The following is a 22,764-nucleotide window of genomic DNA, read 5'->3' as shown; positions in this document are numbered from 1 at the left end:
ACCCAGGTGTGCTAGGGCCTCAATCTTAAGTACAAAAAGATGGGCAAAGGTCACCAAATATTTCAATAACACCTCTAATATGAGAGACAGGCATCAACAAACAGACAAACAAAAAGAAAACAGGTGATTCAGGAAACAGAAGGAACCTAAAAATAATTGATAACTTTGAAGAGAGAGAATACGTTCATTTAAAAAAAAAGTGCTTGGAAAAAAAGGCATTCAGAACATAATATATGGAAGGTAGAAGATAAAGCTGAAGAAATTCTCCTGATTAAAAAAAAAATCCAAAAAGTTAAAAATGGAAAATAAGAGGAAAAGAATAATTAATTTGGAGGTACATTAAAAAAAAAAAATCCAATGTTCAACTAATAGAAGTTCCTGAAATAGAAAGGATAAAACTGAAAGAAAATTTCCCAGGACTGATATATACAACTTGCCAGGCTGAAAGGGCTCACTAAGTATATAGTGTTGCAAATTTTAAAATAACCCACATTTTTAAACATATGAAATTTCAGGACATTTGAGGTAAAGATCCTAAAGCTTTCACAGAGAAAAATTACAAGTCACAAATGAAAGTTCAGGAATCAGAACACAGGGTTTCAAGAGCAACAACAAAATGTGGGAAACAATGAGTAAATGCATTTAAAAGTGCCTACATACAAGTCTATAGCCTAGCAAATTATCAACGGGGTTGAAGAATAAAATAAAACCCATTTCAGACATGCAAAAGTCTTGAAAAATTTACATCCCATTAACTCTCCCTGGGAAGCTATAGAGGGATATATTCCCCCAAACAGGGAAGTGCACCATGAAAGTCTCAGCTAAGGGACCCAGAAAATAAAAGAGGGGTATAAGAAATGACCAGAATGACAGTGAAAAGAAATCCCAGGACAACAGCTATGCTCCAGATATAGAGAACTATCAAACTTCCCATCATGGGCTGAGTTGTGCCATCCCCCCATTCCCAACAAATTCAAATGTTGAAGTCACCCTAACCTTCAGGACCTCAGAATATGATTTGGAGGGTCTTTATTATTATTTTTAATGTTTATTTATTCTGAGAGAGACAGAGTATAGCAGGGGAGGGGCAGAAAGAGAGGGAGAGAGAGAATCCCAAGCAGACTCCACACTGTTAGTGCAGAGCCCAACATGGGGCTCGAACTCATGAACCAAGAAATCATGACCTGACTGAAATCAAGAGTCAGATGCTTAACTGACTGAGCCACCCAGGTGCCCCTGGAGATAGGGTCTTTAAAGAGGCAATATGTCAGGGCACCTAGGTGGCTCAGTTGGTTCAGTGTCTGACTTCAGCTCGGGTCACGATCTCACAGTTTGTAGGTTCGAGCCCCACATTGGGCTCGCTGCTGTCAGCCTGTCAGCACAGAACCCACTTATGATCCTCTGTCTCCCTCTGTTCCTCCCCTACTTGTGCTCTGCCCAAAATAAATAAATATTTAAAAATAAATAAAGAGGTAATACGTTTAAATGAGGTGATAAGCATGGGCACTAATGCAATACCACTGGTATACTTATAAGAAGAGGGAATCTGGACAGTCACAGGTGGAGGAACATGCCAGGACAAAGGGAGAAGACTGCTGTCTGTAAACACAGAAGAGACCAACCTTGCTGGCACCTTGAGCTCAGATGTCTAGCCCCTTGAGCCGTGAGAAAATAAATTCCTGTTGTTGAAGCTGCCCAGTCTGGTACTTTGTTAAGGCAGCCCGAGCACATGAATATAGCATCCAACCTGGAAAAGACCAAGAGGGCTCCAGGAAAGATTTCAAGCAAAAAAGGATCTGCATCTATCATATCCGTATGAGAACGTTACAGTGGTGTTGGGATTTGGGGGATGAACCAGTAAGAGGTGCAGGGAAAAGAAGCAAACAAACGAGGCAAAATGAGGACAGAAGCTATAGAAGAGAGGAACAGAATCCCGGCATGCTGTGGCTCAGAGGTGAACAACAGCTGCCTAGTAAACATGAACCTGGAATATTGACTGAACCATAAATTGGGAAATATACTGAAGAGATGAAGGACTAGAAGTGTGCATGTGGGTAAGTGATGTGCACGAACTAAATCCTCATCTTCCACAGCGGGAGGGTAACAGGTAGTATCACAAATGGAAAAATCAACAAGTGGCTAAATAAGCATAGTATTTAAACATGGAGGCAAATACTAGAAGATAATGCAAAACTACTCAGTGTTTGGGGAGTGATAGCCAGGGGTAGGGCAGACAGGGAACTATCCTTTTCCATGGTAATCTCAGTAGAACTATTTGAATTTTTTTATTTTAATTTTTAAATTTATTTATTTATTTTGAGAGAGAGAGGGCACAAGAGGGGGAGGAACATAGAGGGAAGGAGAAAAAGAATCCCAAACAGGCCCTGTGCTGTCAGCGTAGAGCCTGATGTAGGGCTCAAACTCACGAACCATCTCCAACTCACGAATCGCGAGATCATGACCTGAGCCAAAGTCCAGAGTTGGATGCTTAACTGACTGAGCCATCCAGGTACCCCAGAACTATTTGAATTTTAAACTACTCATACATTTTTTAAAAATAAAAATGAAAACTCTAAAAGCTTAAAAGGCCCCTGAAGACCTCTGAAAAAAAAGGGAGTCGCTGGTCCCTTTTGCCAGAGGTCTTAACGATGGTGCGGTGCGAGTGGAAGCCACAACTCTAGTGTGGTGCAGAATGAGACATGAGATAGCAAACGGAGACTAATATATTTTTTTTTTTTTTAACAAACCATGTTGACAACTGAAAGGGAAGGGGACAGAGGGCATGATAGGGTCACATGTTTCGAAGGTAGCAGTGCTTATAATCATGGCACTTGTGCTGGCAATGTCCTCCTTAGAAACTGCTTCCAAGGAAAACTATCAGCGAAGCTGGATTCCCATACCTGCCCCTGCTTGTTCTTTCACGCCTCACCAGTTGTCTTGCTCCAATTTCAGTCCAAGTGAGCCTTCATGATGTATCCTGGGGAACAATTCTGCAAGAATAACCTTTTAGCAAGAAGAACTACATGTGTCAGGCACAGGAACCTGTCATGAGCCATCACTTAGATGAAGGTTAGCAGCCCGACTGAGCTAATTAGACATGGGCCAGGGCAGTGGTTGAACTAGAAGAGCACTTCCTGAGAGTCAGGTTCCACATGTTGGTATGTAAAAGAGCATAAAGAAAATACCTATCACATGCAGCATGAGACATTCTAGGATACAAATCTTCAAAGTCAGAGGCTTTAAAAAAGTGAAGCCAGGTCGCCCAGGTATTCACCAAGTATCTACAGAGGCTTGGATGTCATGTTAGTGAGGCACTTTCTTGAGCAAACTAAGGTCTCTGGCTTCTTTGCAACTCAGAATATTTAACACCTCCCAAGTGATCCATCTGCATGTTCCAGAGGTATACCAGCGGAAAAGAACTTAGAAGTCAAGATCAAGGCACCACTCTACTGTGAGGCCAGTGGAAAAAGATCCCAGTAGGTTTATGTTCAACAGAGAAGCAATAACACAAGGAGCCATGCTTGTCGTCTACAAGTTTTCCTATATCTCAGGCTTTAAATGTTGTATCCTCTTCTGTTCATTAAAGAACTTTTATGGTCTATAAAAGTTTTCCAGTTTTCCAAATAGTTCTACTCAGTAGATAACAATTACCCTGTCAGGCAAATTCCCCAGCATTCTGATTTCTCAATCAGTTTCTTGCCCAACTGGTAGTCAATTCCTAAAAGTTTACCCATTCCTGTGTTAGATGGCATATCTGACAATTCAGTGAAAGAAGTTGGTCAAATCCTACAACAGGCTTCCAAAGAAAGAAATGTCTAATCATAAAAATACAATTACTAATTTCAAGTAGTGATTAGGTTCTAAGGAGATGGTTGGACTCTTAGGTAACAGAAATCTTGAACAGTTAGGGGGAAAAAAAGATACCCTTAATGATTGGGTCATTAATAGAATATGAGAAGAACACTAAAAATTTCTGCACATACACTCCTATCACAAAATTGGTCAGAAGGAAATCATGGATAAAGAAGACAGAATTTTAAGTTTTACTTATTTATTTTGAGAGCGAGAGCATGAGAGGCGGGGGGGGAGGGGGGGGGGGATCCCAGGCAGGCTCCACACTGTCAGCACAGAGCCCAACACACAGCTTGATCTCACAAACTGTGAGATCATGACCTGAGCTGAAATCAAGAGTCAGACATTTAAATGAACCACCCAGGCACCCCAAGAAAACAGAATTTTTGAAAAATAATTCACGAGAGAAATTCTTTATTACTTTATGAGTTCTAAAATATCATCTTCTTTAAAAAAACTTAAGACTGAATGACAGATTATTTCCTTTACTGTTGTAAATACTGCAAATTTCTCATCAAAGAGGTAAGTATCAATGTAATTTTTCCTTAAGTTTGAACACATGAGGGAGGAATGAAGCAGATTATAAACCTCATTTGATCTGATCTTATAAAAAGTCACTCCAGCTGTCTTCAGTCTTGCTCTATCCACAGAGAGATTTCCAGGATAGGTTTGTGTCATTCGGTCCATCCACAATAGGCTGGATAGGATAGTCCGTAGTAAGTGCCAGGATACCACCTTTTATTCTGGGCTACTTGACTGGCATTTGGCATTACATTCCAAGAGTACCTCAATTGTGAATAGTCCTCTCCAGGGGGCCCAGGAGGAGGGATATGGCCTCTCTGGGAAACATTCTGATTCTGTGAAAATTTTCTTAAACAAACAAACAAAAAAGCAATTAATTATTATTAGTTTAACAAAATATATAATAAGCTTTATAAAATAATACATAGATATTCTGGCTCTACTGTTTTCTACCTGTATAACCTTAGCAGATAAGTTGCTTAATCTTTGGATTTCTTAGTTCTTTATAAAATGGAGCCAATACCTTCCATCTTCATGGGTTGTTTTCAAGGTAAATTAAGACAACGTAATTAAATTACCTACCACAACACCTTGGCACATGGTAGGTTTCCAGGAGCCATTCCACTTTCCCTACACAGATAAATGCCCACACTTTTCTTTTTTTTTTTTTTTTTTTTTTTTTTTTTTGGGACAGAGAGAGACAGAGCATGAACGGGGGAGGGGCAGAGAGAGAGGGAGACACAGAATCGGAAACAGGCTCCAGGCTCCGAGCCATCAGCCCAGAGCCTGACGCGGGGCTCGAACTCACGGACCGCGAGATTGTGACCTGGCTGAAGTCGGACGCTTAACCGACTGCGCCACCCAGGCGCCCCAATGCCCACACTTTTCTAATCAAATACTTTCTCCCCAAGTCTGGCAGAGTTGACATGAGACAGAATAAGGTATTTATTTTTAAAAACAGGAAGCTGCTTTCACTTTAAATACATATGTAAATTAGTTATAAAGTATAGAATTCTAATTATGGGACATGTAACAAATGTGGAAAATTAAGATTGAAGTTTAATTGTTTCAAAAGCAAGATCAGTAAATATATCATACTGGAGTTTCACTACTTTCTCTATAATCTGTATTTACTCTTAAATAACACCCTTCCTTATTCTGTAAACTTTACCACTATTAATGCAGCCTAAGAATGCAAGATCCTTTTTGGTAATCACATCAAATTGTTGGCTTAAACGAAGTTTAGAATCAATGAAATTTTCTAAGGCATTTTTCAACTGCCTCTGAAAAGTCACATATTCCCCCATCTTGTACTTGATTTTTCAGCTCTAAATGCAAAATATGGAGCAAATGATACCTCCTGGTTGACACTGATCATCCAGAAAACATCAATTCCTCACCATTGCTATGTGTTTGCACTAAATTATGATATAAATTTCTATTTCAATTCCAGAAAAGTAGACAGAAGAGATACCTTACTGACTGCTGCAGATCTTGGGTCTGGCTGTGGAAATGCCAAGAAGGTACTGGATAGCCTTGGGTCTGATGTAGGTTATACCTCTGTCCTTGGTTAACAGACTTAATAGTGGTGTGGACTGGTTCCATCATATGTGTTGCGGCTTCAAAACCACTTGATCTGGATACACTGGAATCCCAACTCCTCAAAGAGAACATTTCCACACGGTATTACTGGTTTCCAAATTTAGTAGCCAATTTAGTAACTACATTTTGGTCCATGAAAATAACAATGCCATCCTCCCCCACTTCTCTCCTTGTTTAGATTCCCCAAGCAAGTAAGTAAGCCTCAGGGAGAGTGGATATGTACAGCTGAAATAATCTACAAACATATCTCCCTAACCACAAACCTCACATAAAAAATGCAACGTACCTTCTGATGGGGCCCTTCTGAAGGTCTTCAATATAGTTTTGTCTTTCCAAGCAATGTCCACGGCACCTATTGAATACTGAGGAGTGGATGAACTGTTAGAAATAACTGTACAAAAAACAAGTCTTTTACAGAGAAAGTAGATCAAAGCTGAAATCCACTGACGAATTATTCAAGCTGTTAATACCTCACTATTTCCAGATACATCCCTTTATAAACTTTTGGCAAAAGACTGTATTATGTCACAGCAAATGAATTACAAACGTTTCTTTTTTTCCAAAATTTGAGAAATACATCTACATTTCCACCTTCAACTTTTATAAAAAGTGAAAAATAGTGACAACACTCATACTTACATTCAATTGCATCATCTGGCCTCATGCCTTCTACATCAATCAAATATCTAACAAAACAACATAATTGAGTCATTTATATGTAAGAAGAAAGAAATCAAGTTTATTCAAAAGAGGTCCAATTTCATTTACAAATACAGATATAAAAACCCTAAGAAAGTATCAGCACATCTAATCCAATAATTATTCAAGAATGATATACTATGACCACAAAAAGACTTCATTCCAAGGATGCAAGGATGACCCAACTTTAGAAAATCTATTAATGTAATTAACAATTTAGTTAGTAAGTGAAAGAAGAAAATACAGGACCAAATTGGTACTTGTTAAAAAGGCATCTGATAAAATACAATAGTCCTTTTTGATCAAAATGTTTTATATACTAGAAACAGAAGACTTACTTAATGTGACAGAGTATTTATTAGGAACCAACAAATAGGAAAAAACATATTGGGAAAAATATTAACATTGTATCTAAACAATGCTATCTAACCAACTGTAAAGGGCCAGAAGCTTAGGAGTCACCACCACTGTCAGCCATTTCTTCCTCACCCTCATCTTCAACCCACAAATCCTAAAGATGATATTACCTGAGTATCTCTAGAATATGTCCACATCTTTCTACCAAAATGACCACCACACCCTCGTCCAAGTTACCATCATGCCCTGGTTTCTACAAAAGCCTAACCTATCTTCTTGTTTCCACCTGCAGTGTAATCTCTACTCAGCAAAATAATCACTTGAAAATCCAAATTTGATTATATTCTCCACACCCTTAACAAAAAAAAGTTCAATGGTTTTCGATTACTCTGAAGATCAAGTCTAAAACCTTAAACACAGACCTGCATGATCTAGTTCCTCCCCACACTCCATTTTAAACCTTTTTTTAAGTAATCTCTACATCCAATATGGGGCTTGAACTCACAAACCCAAGATCGAGTTGTATGCCCTTCTGACTGAACCAGCCAGATGCCCCTACAGCTCTATTTTAAACTTAAAAAAAAAAAAAAAAAGTAATCTCGGGGTGCCGACGTGGCTCAGACGGATAAGCATCCAAATTTCAGCTCAGGGTCACGAGATCAAGCCCCACGTTGAGCGCCCCAGAGTGTGGAGACTGCTTAAGATTCTCTCTCCGTGTCTCTCTGCCCCCACCCCCTGCTTGCACACTCTAAAAATAAAAAAAAAATAAAAAAAAAATAAAAAAAGTGAAAGTAATCTCTCTACACCCAACATAAGCCTCAAGTTCATGACTCCAAGATCAAGAGTCACATGCGCCTCTGAATGAGCCAGCCAGGTGCCCCTCCGGCTCAAACTCATGACCCCGAGATCAAGAGTCACTTGCTCTACCGACTTAGCCAGCCAGGTGCTCCCCGCTACCTTTTTTTTTTTGAACTTCAGCTCCATTTTAACACCATACTTCCCATGGCCCAGCCTCTCTGGCTTGTTCCTCCAACACAGCATACGCTTTCCTATTATCGGTCCTTGCTGTTCCTTATGCCCAGAATTCTCTCCCCAGAGTCCCTAATAGGTTAATACCTCATCATCCTTCAGATATCAGCTCCAACATCCCCACAGAAACTTTCTGTAATCTCCATGCTAAAGTCAAATCCTCCCTATTAATATGCCCTCCATGAACCATGTCCCTCTCCTTCTTGGCATTTGTCAGAGTTGTAATTCCACATGCATTTGTGTGATTCTTGCATGTCTATTCTCTCTCTAGACTTGTTAGAGTTCCCGAAGGCCAAGTCAAGTCTCTCAAGTCTTTCTGCCAGCGTCTAGCACAGTGCTTACACATAACAGATGCTCAGTAAGTGCTTTCTGAATGAACAAATAGAAGTCAGTCCAGTGCAGCAGTCCTCAAAAAGCATAAAAGCATCAACTTCTGATTCAGAAATTCCATTCTGACTAAAATTATCTCAAAAAATAGCATATATATTCAAATTTGTTCATATAGGAATGTTCAATAATTCAATGTTTTAAATATCAAGAATTTCTGACTTTTATGTTCATCAGTAAACAAAGCAATACAGCCTTTAAAAAAGAATGAGGGGCACCTGGGTGGCTCAGTCAGTTAAACCTCCGACTTTGGCTCAGGGCATGATCTCGTGGTTCATGGGTTCCAGCCCGGTATCGGGCTCTGTGCTGACAGCTCGGAGCCTGGAGGCTGCTTTGGATTCTGTGTCTCCCTCTTTCTCTCTCTCCCCCTCCCCCACTTGTGCTCTCTCTCTCAAAAATAAACATTTTTAAAAAAATTTTAAGAATGAGGTTCCCAAATACTTTCACAGGAAGATGTTCACCATGTTATATTATAAAACAGGATGTCTAAATATTATACCGTTAAATTACACATATATGCTTATTATCTGTCTGCATTTTTAAAGTCTGAAAAAATACGTATTCACTTATTACTGGTGGTAATCTTTGGGTGGGGAGCAAGACTTCTTTCTATTTCATACATTTCAAAGCTGACTGTATTTTTTGCAACTGGCTTGCACCTACTATTGTACACAAAGCAACCTAAACACAGTCTGTCTCTTGGGGTTGGCAACTCACCTGCAGATGAGATAGCCAGTCCTGTTTAAACCATGAGTACAATGAACACCAATAAGTTTGTCTACAAAACAAGGAATACAGAGTTAAATAGGTGATGTAGATACACTAAAAACAAGTTCTACAATTTTCTTTAGAGTACCATTTATTAGTTACCATAGCACTACCACTACCCTGAAAAGGAATAACTGATGAGGAGTGAGTAATTTTAGGAACACACTAATAAAGAATCATCTAACATAAAGTCAAAATTCATGGTCTGGGAAATTTTGCTTCACCCCTCTTACATGCAGTCGTGTAAACTGGAGATGGCCTGGTCAGGTAAAATGGCACCAAGACGAACCCAGCTGTCTTAATCTAGAATGCCTATCAGTAACTGATTAAATATAGAAAACGGGAGTGAAAAAGAAAACAGGCCACAAGAAAAATGAAATTTGTTTCTGAGTGAAATGAATGGAATGCTTTACTTTCGATGCTGAATATTAAAAAGAATAGTTTGGGTGGGACTCATGAGTTCCCAAAGCGCTTCCATTCCTCTGTCATTTGCTGCTCCACACATGCCACAGTCTATGTGCCCGTGAAGCCCCCGGTTGAGCAGCACTGTCAGTATTTTCCAATGAAAAAAGCAAGAACGGGGGTGCCTAGGTGGTTCAATCGGTTAAGTGACTGACTTTGGCTCAGGTCATGACCTCATGGTTCATGGGGATCCTGCGTGGGGATCTGTGCTGACAGCTCGGAGCCCGGAGCCTCATTCCAATTCTGTGTCTCCCTCTCTCTCTCTGCCCCTCCCCTGCTTGTGCCCTGTCTGTCTCTCTCTCTCTAAACATTAGAAAAATTAAAAAAGAAAGAAAAAGTGAGAACTGGAGATGTAAGGCCAAGCTGCACAGCAGGCAGAGAGAACAAAGACTAGGATCAAGTCTAAGATTTTTCCAACTGTGCCACAGTATTTCTTAGTCCATCATTTAAAAAATTATATAAGGGGGCGCCTGGGTGGCTCAGTTGGTTGGGCGGCCGACTTCGGCTCAGGTCGTGATCTCGCGGTCCGTGAGTTCGAGCCCCGCGTCGGGCTTTGTGCTGACAGCTCAGAGCCTGGAGCTTGTTTCAGATTCTGTCTCCCTCTCTCTGACCCTCCCCCGTTCATGCTCTGTCTCTCTCTGTCTCAAAAATAAATAAATGTTAAAAAAAAAATTTTAAAACTATGTAAGAAGTTAAATAAAAAACAATCACGTGTAGTTGATCTCGGCAAAATTTATGTCTGTGACTAGGAAGTGTCTGGTAGGAAAGCACATGGCCTCCCCTGCCTGGGTGACCACCTCCCTACCTCTAAATCTCATCTATTTCAAGTGATTCTCCATATGGAAGATGTTAACTTAAAATACAAACTCGCAGGGTTGCTCCCTTGCTGAAAAACCTCCATTTAGCACAGAATAAAGCCCAAACTTTTAACACAGCATTTAGAACTCTTCATAAACAGTACCATCAACCTGGCTCTCCAACTGAACCGTAAGCCCACAAGAATTTGAACTAGGACTTACAAGGACCTACGTGACCCACCTCTTCCTGCCCCTGCCAACCTCCCAGATCCCATTTTCTACTGCTCTGCCTTCACACCTTCCGCATTCCAGCTACACTGGCCTCCTTCCTATTCCTCAAACATGCTGGGCACAGTCATGCCTCAGGGACTTTTGCACCTACTATTCCCTCTGCTTTGGAATACTCTGTCTCCCCCACCCCCCAAATATCCAATGGCTCCTCACTCCTTTTAAGGCTCTACTCAAATGACATCTTAATAGAGAGGCCTCCCCTGATCACCCAACACATTCCCTCACTTCTGTGTCCTATCTGTTTTTTTCCAAAGCACTTCTCACCATCTGACATTTCAGTTACTTATTTATCCCTCTCCCCCACTAGAACGCAAAGCATAAAAGAGCAAGAGCTTTCTTCTGTTCCTGCTTCCCAGAACAGTGCCTTCAACTTCGAAGGTGTCCTGTAAATACCTGTTGAAAATGAACATATGAATTCTATACCCTTTCACACGACCCTCTAGTCACACCAGAGGCTGCCGCTCCCTGGCACAAGTTCACGCCCTGTGCCTTTTGCACTTGTTCCCCAAACCTGGGCTGTCCTTTCCTCATTCTGGCAAAGTCCTCTTCCCCACAGCCCAACTCAAATGCTCCTGTCTCCTCGGTCAGGCCTTCCTCAACCTCTCCTCCATATTCCTGTTGCACTTAATTCTTTTGTTATAATTAATCCATTGTCTTAATTACCACATGTTTATCTTCCTAGGGAAGTTTCTAATGAACAGAGAATGCTATCACCTCTGTATCCCATGCCCTACCAACAAACCTCAGTGTTTACTGACTCCATTTATTTTCTGAGTCTCTACCAGTTCTAGGGGGTGGACAGTGTAGTGTCCTCCTCTTCTTCAGGGAGCCTGGAATCTGTGGGAGGGGACGCTTAGAACAGAGGTAGACAAAATGGATCATAAACAAGGTCCCAAGACTGCTAGAGCAGAGAGCAGAGTGAAGTCAGCACCATACAGGCAGAAGACCAACATGGTGTAACACGTGAACAAACAAGATTTACAAACGTGTTCACGTGTACTCATACGGATCTTCTAACCCTCGCAGAACAGATGGAATACTATCTACAGTTCCACACAGAGGAGCCCTGAAGCAGCGAGTAGGCTGGCCGCTGCACCCTAACATCTTACACAGTCATGTTTCTGACATAAGTTAATATAAATCAGATTATTTACCTCCTCCATAAATGACGTGGCTGTCAGAAGCAAGGCCAAGCCCATGAAGTTTTAAAGTTAAAGTACAGGGAAGATCTGGGAACAAGGCTTAAGATATTTAAGTGCTAATGCCTGCATTAGGCAACCACGTTACAGTGTGAAAAATTATCTTAAAATTCTTGTCTCTTTCTATCTGTCATCTCCCAGCCCCTATCTTCTCACCTGCATCTCTATTCTTTCTCCCCTACTTCCTGTTTGTGTGTGTATGTGTACATATGTGGAATATTTACTGTCATATTTATGTAATAAAGCATACACTCCTCAAGCTAAATTTAGAAAGAGAACAAAATGAACACTTTTTCCTGCAGGTCGGTGGCTTTTCAAAGACAAAAGATTCCTCAGTCTTAAAATATAGCAAATACCACATTCTTTCTGATGGCCAGGTGCCGGAAATAGTTAAGTGTATCCTTAAAATTAAGACACTAATAGCTTAATAAGATCTATTTTCAACAGAGTAAGGTAGATCTTAAAGCAGAAATACGAAACACCAGCCTTTTAAAGTTTTTCCTGTCTGAATAAGAGGTGGTAGTGTCCTTCCTCAGTTGTATCCAAAGTGGAAAAACAGCAGAAACATCTTAAATATGCATGATGAGGATGCCACTGCACTGATGCACTTTGCTTTGCCTGTAGGGGTCTGTCTCATTCCAAACCTTTTCCTTTTGGTGTCTCTTTTATAGACCCTAAGACGTTGAGATTTTTTCCCCCTTGTTTTCAGTGTAAGGTCACACAAGCCACACTCCCATACGCTTTGACGCAATACATCAGTTCTTAACCTTTCCCCCGCAACTCTTACCTCTGAACCAATGAATAAAAGAATGTGTTTATTATGTATTTCCCATTCAAAAGTTTTAAAGAGATGAGTAAGCTAGTTCACATTTTTCATTAAAACTACTTTTCAAACTAAATTGTTTATTTGTGACCATACAAGGAAAAACTCACTCTATTAGCACCATCTGACGTTTCTACCTTAACATTATCAAACACAACAGGCCTAACGTTAAAACTAAAAATTCCAACCCCATTCAATATGCATACCAATGTTCAAGTAAGAGGGGAAAAAAAAAAAACAACAAACTCACCATTGTCTTTATTTTCCTTCAAAAACTCATTAACAGCACATTTGAATTTAAAAATAGTGTCATCATCAGGCACCTGATGCCCAGTTGTATAAATTTTTAAGTAAGGAATAGTTTCTGGTAAGTCCTATAAGGCAAAACCATGAAAATGCATATTATTTCATTTGTAAGTAAAGAATTAAAAATTAGAGAAGCCAGAATATAAACCAAGAGGTTACAATAAACATAGTTTATCAGTAATTCTGATAAAAAAGACATTTTTTCCCAAGCTGCTTCAACCAGGAAGTATCATCTGATTTTTAGTAAATCTACAGAATGGGGGGAAAAGAAATGAAACCTACAGAACGGGTAGTCAATAGGATACAAAACTGAAAGCCAAGTCCATTTAAATGAATGCATAAAAACTAAAAATTATATGAATAGTTCTACTTAATATTTTGTATTTTGAGAGTCATAAAGCCGCTGTGATTTAAGTAGAATAGTAGAACAGAGTCAGAAAAACTTGGATTTGAACTGTGAGACTGAGCAAATTTCAGGCACTGTTGAGAGCTGGTATTCTCAGGGGCAGGAGAAATTAGATACCAATAAAAGAAGAGGTTAAGTGAAAATCCTATGGTTCTGACTTTAAATGGAAAGTACCAGCATGAATCTATGATTTATTTTATATTAAAAACAAACACATATTTCCTAGTTCTGATCACAGAAAAAGCCTACAAACAACTGATGTCATATTCAGGAGCCATACTCAGAGAAGCTCCAACTGGGCAAAGATCGGGCCTCAATTTGTGCCTCAAGGAGAATAACTTCATTGAAGTCCAAAATGGTACAAAAAGTAAATAAATAAAACTCATTGGTCACCATCAGAGGATATTAGTGGATCAACTCATTATTTTGACACCTGTTAAATAAAAGGAAAGAAGCACATGCCTCTACAACTAGGCAACCAAACAGATGATGAGGGAAGCTTCTCTCAATAGAAATATGCCCAGCTAATAAATGAACAAGGGACAGAATTCACTATTTTTGAAGCCCCAAATGAATTAATGCATGTGGGTATCAGTCATCAGTGACTGTAATACCACAGAAAAAGATAATCACTTACAGGTCGGTCTCCACAGAAGAACACATCATAACCTATGAAACTGTCTCGCAAAAAAAAATAAAAAATAAGTCTAATCTGGTCAAGCCTCTGGGTCCAACTAACAATTTACAGGAAATAAAAGACTGAAGAATATGTTAACACATGGGGAGGAAATCATCAAATCTAGATAGAACAAACTGGTTTCTTCAAAAATTAAAACTCAAGGGGGGAGAAAAAAAGTATGTGAGAGAGACATGGAAGGAGAACTTACAGATTAAATAAGACTTCAGAGACCTAATAATCAAAAGCAAAGGGTGAATCTTATTTGGATTTAATTCAAACTTTTTTTTCTTTTTTTATGTTTATTTATTTTTGAGAGAGAGAGAGACAGAGTGTAAGCAGGGGAAGGGCAGAGAGAGAGATAGGGAGACACAGAATCCAGAGCAGGCTCCAGGCTCTGAGCTGTCAGCACAGAGCCAGATGCAAGGCTTGAACTCACAAACCATGAGATCATGACCTGAGCCGAAGTCAGACACTTAGCCGACTGAGCCACCCAGGCGCCCCTTAATTCAAACTCTTAAAAAACATTTTTATGACATTTAGAAGAACTGAAAATTTGAGCACTGACTGGATATTTGATGTTAAATAATGACAGTAAGGAATAAAAGTCGTATATTTTAAATATATATACAAAAAATGTACAGGTGAAATTATATGCTATATAATACATGGGATATGCTTCAAAATTATATGGAATGGGGTGAAACCAGAAGGTGTACAGATGAAACCCGACAGCATCAATTAATAAAGATTAAAGCTGGATGAGTTCATGGGTGTACAATGAATGCCCACAGTATTATGCCTACTTCTGTGTGTTTAAAAGTTGTGGTAATTATTTAAAAAATGACACTGGAGGGGTGCCTGGGTGGCTCAGTTGGTTAAGCGTCCGACTTCAGCTCAGATCATGATCTCACAGTTCTTGAGTTCAAGCCTCACATCAGGCTCTGTGCTGACAGCTCAGAGCCTGGAGCCTGCTTCAGATTCTGTGTCTCCCTCTCTCTTTGCCCCTCCCCTGCTCATGCTGTCTCTGTGTCTCTCTCTCTCTCTGTCTCTCTCAAAAATAAATAATAAAACATTAAAACCAAGAAACAAACATGCAAAAAACGACACTGGAAAAGTTTGGTGGTCTCAAAGGTTTCTAAACATAGAACTACCATATGATCCAATAACTGCACTCCTACCTAGACATGTAAAGGAGGTGAAAGCAGGAATCTGAACAACTATTGGTACATCAATGTTCACAGCAGTATTATTCACAGTAGCCAAAAGGTGGAAACAACTCAAGTGTGCATCAACATGTAAAGAGAGAAACAAAATATGGAATATTACTCAGCCGTGACAAGGAATGACATTTTGTTACATGTGTGAAACTTGAAAACATTATGTTTAGTGAAGTAGGTGAGACACAAAAGGACAAATATTGTATGGTTCCACTCCAGAGAGTAGCATACAGGTTACCTCCGCAGGAAGAGGAAATGACATGATTGTTTAATGAGTGCAGTTTTTGTTTAGGATGATGAAAAAGTTTTGGTTATAGGCAGCGATGATGGTGACACAATGTTGTGAATGTATTTAATGCCACAGAATTAGACACTTATGAATGGTTAAAATGATATTTACGTACAACTGGCCACACACACACACAAAAACAGGAATAACTGAATTTAAGTGTCAATTCTTCCTTTTTTGAGCCTCAGATTCATCATCTGTAAGATAAGCAGTTGTGATCATCTATCCTCTGAGCTTAGTGCAGAGCAAGCACTCAGCAGATACCAGAACTACTATACTTCATCAGCAAAGGACTGTTGTGAAGATTAACTATGATAAGGTATGTAAAAGTACTTTTCAGATGGCAAACTGTTTTACAAATCTATTTTCTAAATTTTTTAATTTATTTTGAGAGAGAGAAAGAGCATGAGCAGGGGAGGAGGGCCAGAGAGACAGAGACAGAGAATCCCAAGCAGGCTCCGCACTGCCAGCAAAGAGCCCGATGCGGGACTCGAACTCACAAAACGTGAGATCATGAACTGAGCTAAAACCAAGAGTCAGATGCTTAACCGACTGAGCCACCCAGGCCCCCTACAAGTATTAATAAACGTTTAGTGTTACTGTCGTCCAAGGCCATGAAATTGGTCAGAAGGATAATTCCCTCACACTGATATGTCACATGGGCCAACAGATTATATGGGGTTCTGTTTTTTATCAGAGATATTAGGGAAAGGAAAGCATAAAACTTAGAGCTAATAGTGGTCTTTTACCATGATGTTTACACGCTCAGTCAACTGCTTAAAATAAGTGCTAGTGGATATTTACTTCTTTTCTTTTAGGCTGCTATTCTTACTAAAAATTTATTTCATTTTCAAAATATGGAACATGAAGCTTATAGAATTTCTTAAGACACACAGAGCCAACATTACAGTTCAATTCATGTCTTTAATCTCATTTTGAGACACCAATTAGAAATATGTACTTAAGGAAACCGTTAACTTCCTTTTTTTGAACTATTACCCGTGAAAATAAGCCAGGATTCACCTTAGTGTAAGATGATAACTACTGAATTACTAAGAATTATTATCGTATTGGAAAGTCGGTCCTTTTCAGTTAAAGGTTCCATTTACCTCTGGTTTATAATAGCGATGAGTGTATGTTAAGTCAATAATCAGTCCAAGTTCTTCATTCTGTTTTTGGAGTTTGTTAAAAAGATCCAAGGGGGAAAAACGTTCTTCTGGAGCAAGGTGCTTTTCAAAACTCTGTTAGAATGAAAGAAAAAGCAAACATGTGCTTAAAATCCTTTTCCATTTATTCAAGCCCTGTGATGCTAACACACAATGAGATTCAAAGAAAAGTTTCCACTCTGCTGGAATTTATAAGCTAGATTACAATCTTTTCTTCCAGAGATGAGGCGGGAGAAAGTAAGCTCATTTCTATGTATTTATTTCTGTGTTTACTTGTCTCATGTTGATCTCCTAACCAGACTGCAACTGCCAGAAGGCAGAGACTGCATCAATTCTGTCCAGCAAATCTTCGGCTCCACCTGGCGCATCTATAACTACTTCTAAATACTTCCTGAATACTTCTCTATATGAAGGGTGGCTTCTATTGCTAAATATTCTTTTACATATTTGGCTTATTCACCTACTCTGCTCTGTTTGGTTATTCAAATGTCAGCCACATACTTTTTTTAAATTAATAGACTAGTTTTTAGAGCAGTTTTAGCTTCAGAGCAAAACTGAGCAGAAAGTAGAGTTTCTTCTTACACCCTCTCTCCTTTACCCCACACAACTTTCCCCACCATCGACATTCCATACCTGTAAGGTCCATGTGTTACAATCGATGAACCAACATGGACATGTCGTTTTCAAAGTCCACAATTTACATTACAAATCACTTTGTGTTGTACAGTCTACTGGTTTTGACCAAAGAATAACGACACGTGTTTATACTTACAGTATCACACAGAATAGTTTCCCTGCCCTAAAAATTGCCTGTGCTCAACACTTTTAACACAGCTTCCTATCTGACAGGGCTCCATGATCCCCTTCTCCCAGTATTCTTCTTTTTCAGAATTTTCCTGGCTATTTAGGTTTATTTTTCTCTATGAGTTTTAGAATCAATCTATTTGAGATGATGTTAAATTTATAATAAGTTAACTTAGGAAGATTTGCCAGTTTGATGATATTAAGTCTTCCATGTAAAACTGTAAAAGTGTTGAAGAGTATATTAATTACAATGAGGCATATAATCTCTCCAGTAAGCTTCTTGCAGACTTGGAGCTGATGAATCAAATATCCTGTCCAGTCATGTGAACAACAACTAACTTTAGAAAGCCTTCCTGTCTGTTACCATTTCCCCCTCCTTTGAATTCCTAGGTATTTCTTGCCATGGCATTCATGTGACACTTGACATACTCTATTTCATATTCCAGTATGCATAAGAAGTGACTGTCAAGTGACTGCTTTTCTTTGGGTGACTTCCATAAAACACACAGGAACTCAATGTCACGTTTTGCTTCCTAACTCTACAGCATGAAAAGGAACTGCACTCGGGGGGGGGTGGGGGAGGTATGCAGCTCTGTAATCCCCTGTACAGTGCCTAAACAATCCCAATGCTGAGCCAGATAACCTGAGTATACAGAGCTAGGAGGAGGCTTTTTGTCATGACATCATACAGGAAAGATCTGTGGCTGTGTGGAGGAAGGGAAACAGAAGAGTCTTCCTGTTGTCTACCTTGCTGGTGTACTTTCAGGCAAGGGGCTAAGCAGGGGCCCTTGTGGAAGCTCGGGAATCCACTTTTAGAGACCATTGGGTAAGGAGTTGAGGAATCAGGACAACTGCACAGAGGAAAGGAGGAATATAGGAGATAATTCGCAGCAGCTCCAAATGGGGGCTGGGAATGTCCATTCAATAAATATTTGTTAACGTTTACTATATGCCAAACATTATGCTTGGTGTTGATGGATGTGAATAAGAGCCATAAGATTATCTTTATGAGAAGACTAGTTTTTAAGTCCAGAGATGCAGAAGAACTGACACAGTAGATGAAAAAGGAACCCTGACCTATGAGTCACAAATTAAATAAAATCTCAACACATTCAAAGTGGCTTTTCCAGAAACCAATCCATGCTATGCCGGGCAGTTTCATGAGTCTCTTCTTACCTTTTTTATATTGGTCAAATGCTTTCCTCACCTATTCCTTCCTCAGTTCTAACAAAGACACAGTTTTCAGAGTTTCCATGCTGAAATCGCAACCTTGCTAATCAAGGGCTTTTTATTTTTTAGTTATGATGATGGGAGTGAAGTAGTCTACCATTTAGTAAATGGGGGTCACAGATGCTAGAAATCTTGCCAAATTCAGAACAGTCCTACAAATGTGTCTCACACCTGAATGACTTTTGAATGTCCTATTCAACACCTCATATAGGTGAAAAACTGCGCATAGTTGTCTAAGCCTTAGAACCTAACTCCATTTCACAAATAAACACAAGAGGTTTTCTGCAGAGTTTTAAAGTACATTGCATTTTCCAAGATAGTAATCACGTTTCAGTCACGTAAAAATTGCACTTTGTTTTATTTGAAAATCTACTAAGAGCTGTTCACTATCATGGAAATTTCTGACAGGCAGTAAAACCCACCTAGATCGGTCTGCATTTGCAGTGTTTGTATTCATGCTGCAAGTAACCAACTACTTTTTTATTTCTAATATAGTCATGCCCAAACATTTACATATTGAAATTAATTACATATTACTTTACTGTAAGTTACTTTATCTTATTTAGTGTTTACATTATAACTAGAGCATAGGTTGACTTTTTTTCTTTAAAATTAAGTAGCGAAGTAGTATTTAACTATAACTATTTCAGGATACTAAAGGGGATACACAACGTACTTGTTATTAAAAAGGGAAAATGGAGGGGTGCCTGGCTGCTCACTCAAAAGAGCAAGCGACTCTTGACCACAGAGTCATGCATTTGGCCCCTGCACTGGGTAGATTACTAAAAAAATAAAAATAAAAAATAATGAATAAAAACTTAAAAAAAAAAGGGAAGATGGAGCATGTCAGGGTTGAGAACCAGCATTCTATATCATGAATTCAGATTTGTGAAAGAATACTGAATTAACTTTTGCTTACCTTTTTCAAAGGAACTTTGAAAGCAATGAAACGAGTCCCAGGCATCCGTTGTCCAACTGGAAGATAGTCTTTCCACCTATTAATACATTTTTTGTTAGCCGAATTTTATGTTAGCCTGTACCCCAGCATAGAATGATGGCTCCTTGTAAATGGACACCATAGCCCACACAGACGTTCCCCTCTTCTCCCTGCTTTGAATTTTGCTGTTCCATGGACTCAACCCCACCTAGTAACAACTTATACTTTTCTAGACACAGGCAACAAAACAGTGCACAGGTCTCAACAAATAAGGAACATCGAAAACCAGACTTGTCCAGTATTTTCGTATCCCCGATAAAACCTAGCCCAGTCCTGAATACTCTGGTGTCATTACTGTATAGCTGTTGATTAAAAGTTTAAATTCAATTCTTTGACTTGACAGTTTATTTTCAGTCCTTACACAACTGGTGCCATCAAATGCAGTCAGTAGGGAACTTCAAGTTCACATTTTAAAAGAAAACCTGATAGAAAAGGGACTGTGAACTTCACTTAATAACGTTAGGAGTCACAGTGAAGTCATATTTGAGCTGACTTCTGTAGGATGAGCTAGTTAACTAAGGTGAATTCAGTATAGCTGAAGCATAGAAAGCGAGGACAGAAGTGGCACAAGATGGGGCTAGAAAAGCAAGGGAAGAGTCTAGTCTCTGCAGACTCTTAAAGACCATGGTAAAGAGTTTCTTTTTATTCTTCAAACCATGTTTTTGATTGATGTTTATGGGCAATAGTCCAACTAGTCTATTAAAAAGACTTCCTGTGGGGTGCCTGGGTGGCTCAGTCGGTTGAGCGTCCAACTTCGGCTCAGGTCATGATCTCACAGCTCATGAGTTCGAGCCCCACGTCGGGCGCTGTGTTGACAGCTCAGAGCCTGGAGTCTGCTTCAGATTCTGTGTCCCTCTCTCTCTCTGCCCTTCCCTCGCTCATGCTCTCTCTTTCAAGAATAAATTTAAAAAAACATTAAAATTTAAAAAAATAAAAATAAATAACAAGACTTCTTGTGTGAAGAATGGATTGGAAAGAGACAAGAGTTAGATATACGTACACTACTTAGGACCTAACCGCAATAGATCAGGCAAGTTCTGTATTAGGATGCTGACAGAGTAAAGATATTCAGGAGATAAAATGAAGGGGACTTGATGTAGGAGATGGGAGGAAAGGAAGATTTCAAGGAATAAAAGAGTTCAATGCACACATGAGCAAAGTCTTAAAATTAATCATTTGCACAGAAGAAGCTATTTCAAATGAAACGTGTTAGGAAGCAAACCTATGCCCTCTGTGATTGCTGGAAACAATATAAATCAACTTTTTCGGAGGAAAGTTTGGATGTACTGGTGGTTTTTTTTCCACTCAAACTTGGTCCTCATTACTCACGTTTGCTGTGTCAAAACAGCACAGCTCGAGGAACTGAGGGAGACTCCAATTTGGTAATTAAGGGGTGTCCCCGACACTGGCAGTCAGTCCCATCTTAAAAAGCCATTCCTGTGCATTTTAACAGAGAAGCAATGGCCAGAGCCTCGCTTTTAACGCAATGGGGGGAGAAATCAGAACCCAGTTGCTGTGGGCGGAGCAGCGTGAGGATCCATGCCTCCCAGCTTGGGTGGACGGGCCAAGCGCGTCGCGGGGACAGATACAGGTAAGAGACCACAAGACATGGAGCCCAGGCCGCCGAGCGCCCAAGTGGAGGGCCACGCCCAGGGGCCAGGGCAGATTACCTTTCCGGGACGTGGTTTCCGCCCCTCTTCTTGGTGGAGCGACGTCCAGAGTACGCGCGTCCTTGGCCCCAGCCGCCGCGGGCATGATGCCACTGGCTCATGTAGGCCCCAAGATGCCTCCCACCCAACAGCAAGAGAGCCAAAGCCGCCAGTCCAGCGCCTACGGTGCCAGAACAAGATCCCGGAGCGGAAGCGCCTAGGCAGCAACCCACGCAGTTCCCAGGCCCCTTGCAACTGCGCACGCGCCACCGACAGTCGTGATGACGTCACCACGCTGGCTGACGGAGAAGTTTGAGTAGTAAACAGGAGTCAGAGAGCGACAGTGCCCTCCTAAGCTGGGGGTCGGTAGCGCAGGTTCGATGAGCATGTAGACACCAGAATTCAAATAGTACAGGACATGGAATGAGGGTTAAGTCCCAGTGCCCCAGTTCCTTGTGTGGTTCTTCCAGGTATTTTCCAACTGCTTACATTCATACTTATTGTACATATATATATGTATATATATATGTTTATTTGTAAATATATGGATATCTTTCATTTTGTACAAAAGCAGTATAGTATACATATCCTACAGTATATCTTGGGTACTGATTTTCCCAGTCAGTTTATGCATACATCCACTCTATTATTTTTAATGCCTGCTTTGCATAGTATTTCATTGATTATAAGAGCCATAATGTATATAACCAGTCCAATAATTGTTTTCAGGTGTTTTTTTTTTTTTTTTTTTTTTTGGTCCTCTGTAACAGGCTGCAGTATGAATGCCCTTATATATGTATACAACTATATCTAAATCCCTAGAAGTACAATTTCTGGAATGAATGATATGTTGGATTAAAATTTGGAAGGATACTTCCACATTACCCTCCAAAAATATTGTATCAACCTACACTCCCACTCACAGTGAAACTTTTATTGGGTTCTTATCATGCACCAGGTATCACATTAGAGGTTGACCTTAGGTCTGTAGGGTTTTAGAAAATACAACAAACAAACAGACTGAAAGACAGGAGTGGAAGCTCAAGTCTAAGATTTCCACACAGTGTCAGGCATAGGGAACTGTACCTACTAGAAAAAGTCTGAATTCTGCTATAATTTAAACAGAAAAGGACAGCATGTCCTAGAGTAGGTATGGAGACAGACTAGAGTACTAATTCCAGGTTAAACTGTAGATAATTATAATAGCTAATTTTTTATTTGTATTCATTAGTT

General features: G+C 39.8%; 1 protein-coding gene across 2 annotated transcripts; it reads right to left on the bottom strand.

Moving 5' to 3' along the window:
- Positions 1–4,249: 4,249 nt before the first annotated feature.
- On the bottom strand, positions 4,250–21,798 carry DUSP11 (dual specificity phosphatase 11). 2 transcript variants are annotated; one of them, XM_060657500.3, is made up of 9 exons: positions 21,553–21,798; positions 19,805–19,880; positions 16,795–16,926; positions 13,039–13,162; positions 9,166–9,226; positions 6,616–6,662; positions 6,263–6,338; positions 5,849–6,034; positions 4,250–4,722 (listed from the first exon to the last, which is right to left on the bottom strand). In XM_060657500.3, exons 1-9 carry the CDS (start codon positions 21,651–21,653, stop codon positions 4,527–4,529), a joined length of 999 nt encoding a protein of 332 aa, XP_060513483.1. In that variant the 5' UTR covers positions 21,654–21,798; the 3' UTR covers positions 4,250–4,526. The 2 variants fall into 2 exon arrangements, with proteins under 2 accessions (XP_060513483.1, XP_060513474.1); XM_060657491.3 differs by having other exon boundaries at positions 5,849–6,031; positions 21,553–21,791.
- Between the last annotated feature and the right edge of the window lie 966 nt (positions 21,799–22,764).

This window comes from Panthera onca, chromosome A3 (assembly GCF_046562875.1).
Source record: "Panthera onca isolate mPanOnc1 chromosome A3, mPanOnc1 haplotype 2, whole genome shotgun sequence".
Classification (NCBI taxonomy): Eukaryota; Metazoa; Chordata; class Mammalia; order Carnivora; family Felidae; genus Panthera; species Panthera onca.
The sequence above is the reverse complement of the archived record's forward strand: the minus strand, read 5'-3'. Positions and strand labels throughout refer to the sequence as shown.

Coding starts and splice junctions, on each gene's coding strand:
- DUSP11 (XM_060657500.3), bottom strand. CDS start 21,653: ATGAGCCAGTGGCATCATGCCCGCGGCGGCTGGGGCCAAGGACGCGCG. Junction 16,927..19,804: donor TCAAAGTTCCTTTGAAAAAG/GTAAGCAAAAGT, acceptor TCATTCTAACAG/AGTTTTGAAAAGCACCTTGC. Junction 9,227..13,038: donor GAAGGAAAATAAAGACAATG/GTGAGTTTGTTG, acceptor CTTGTTTTGTAG/ACAAACTTATTGGTGTTCAT.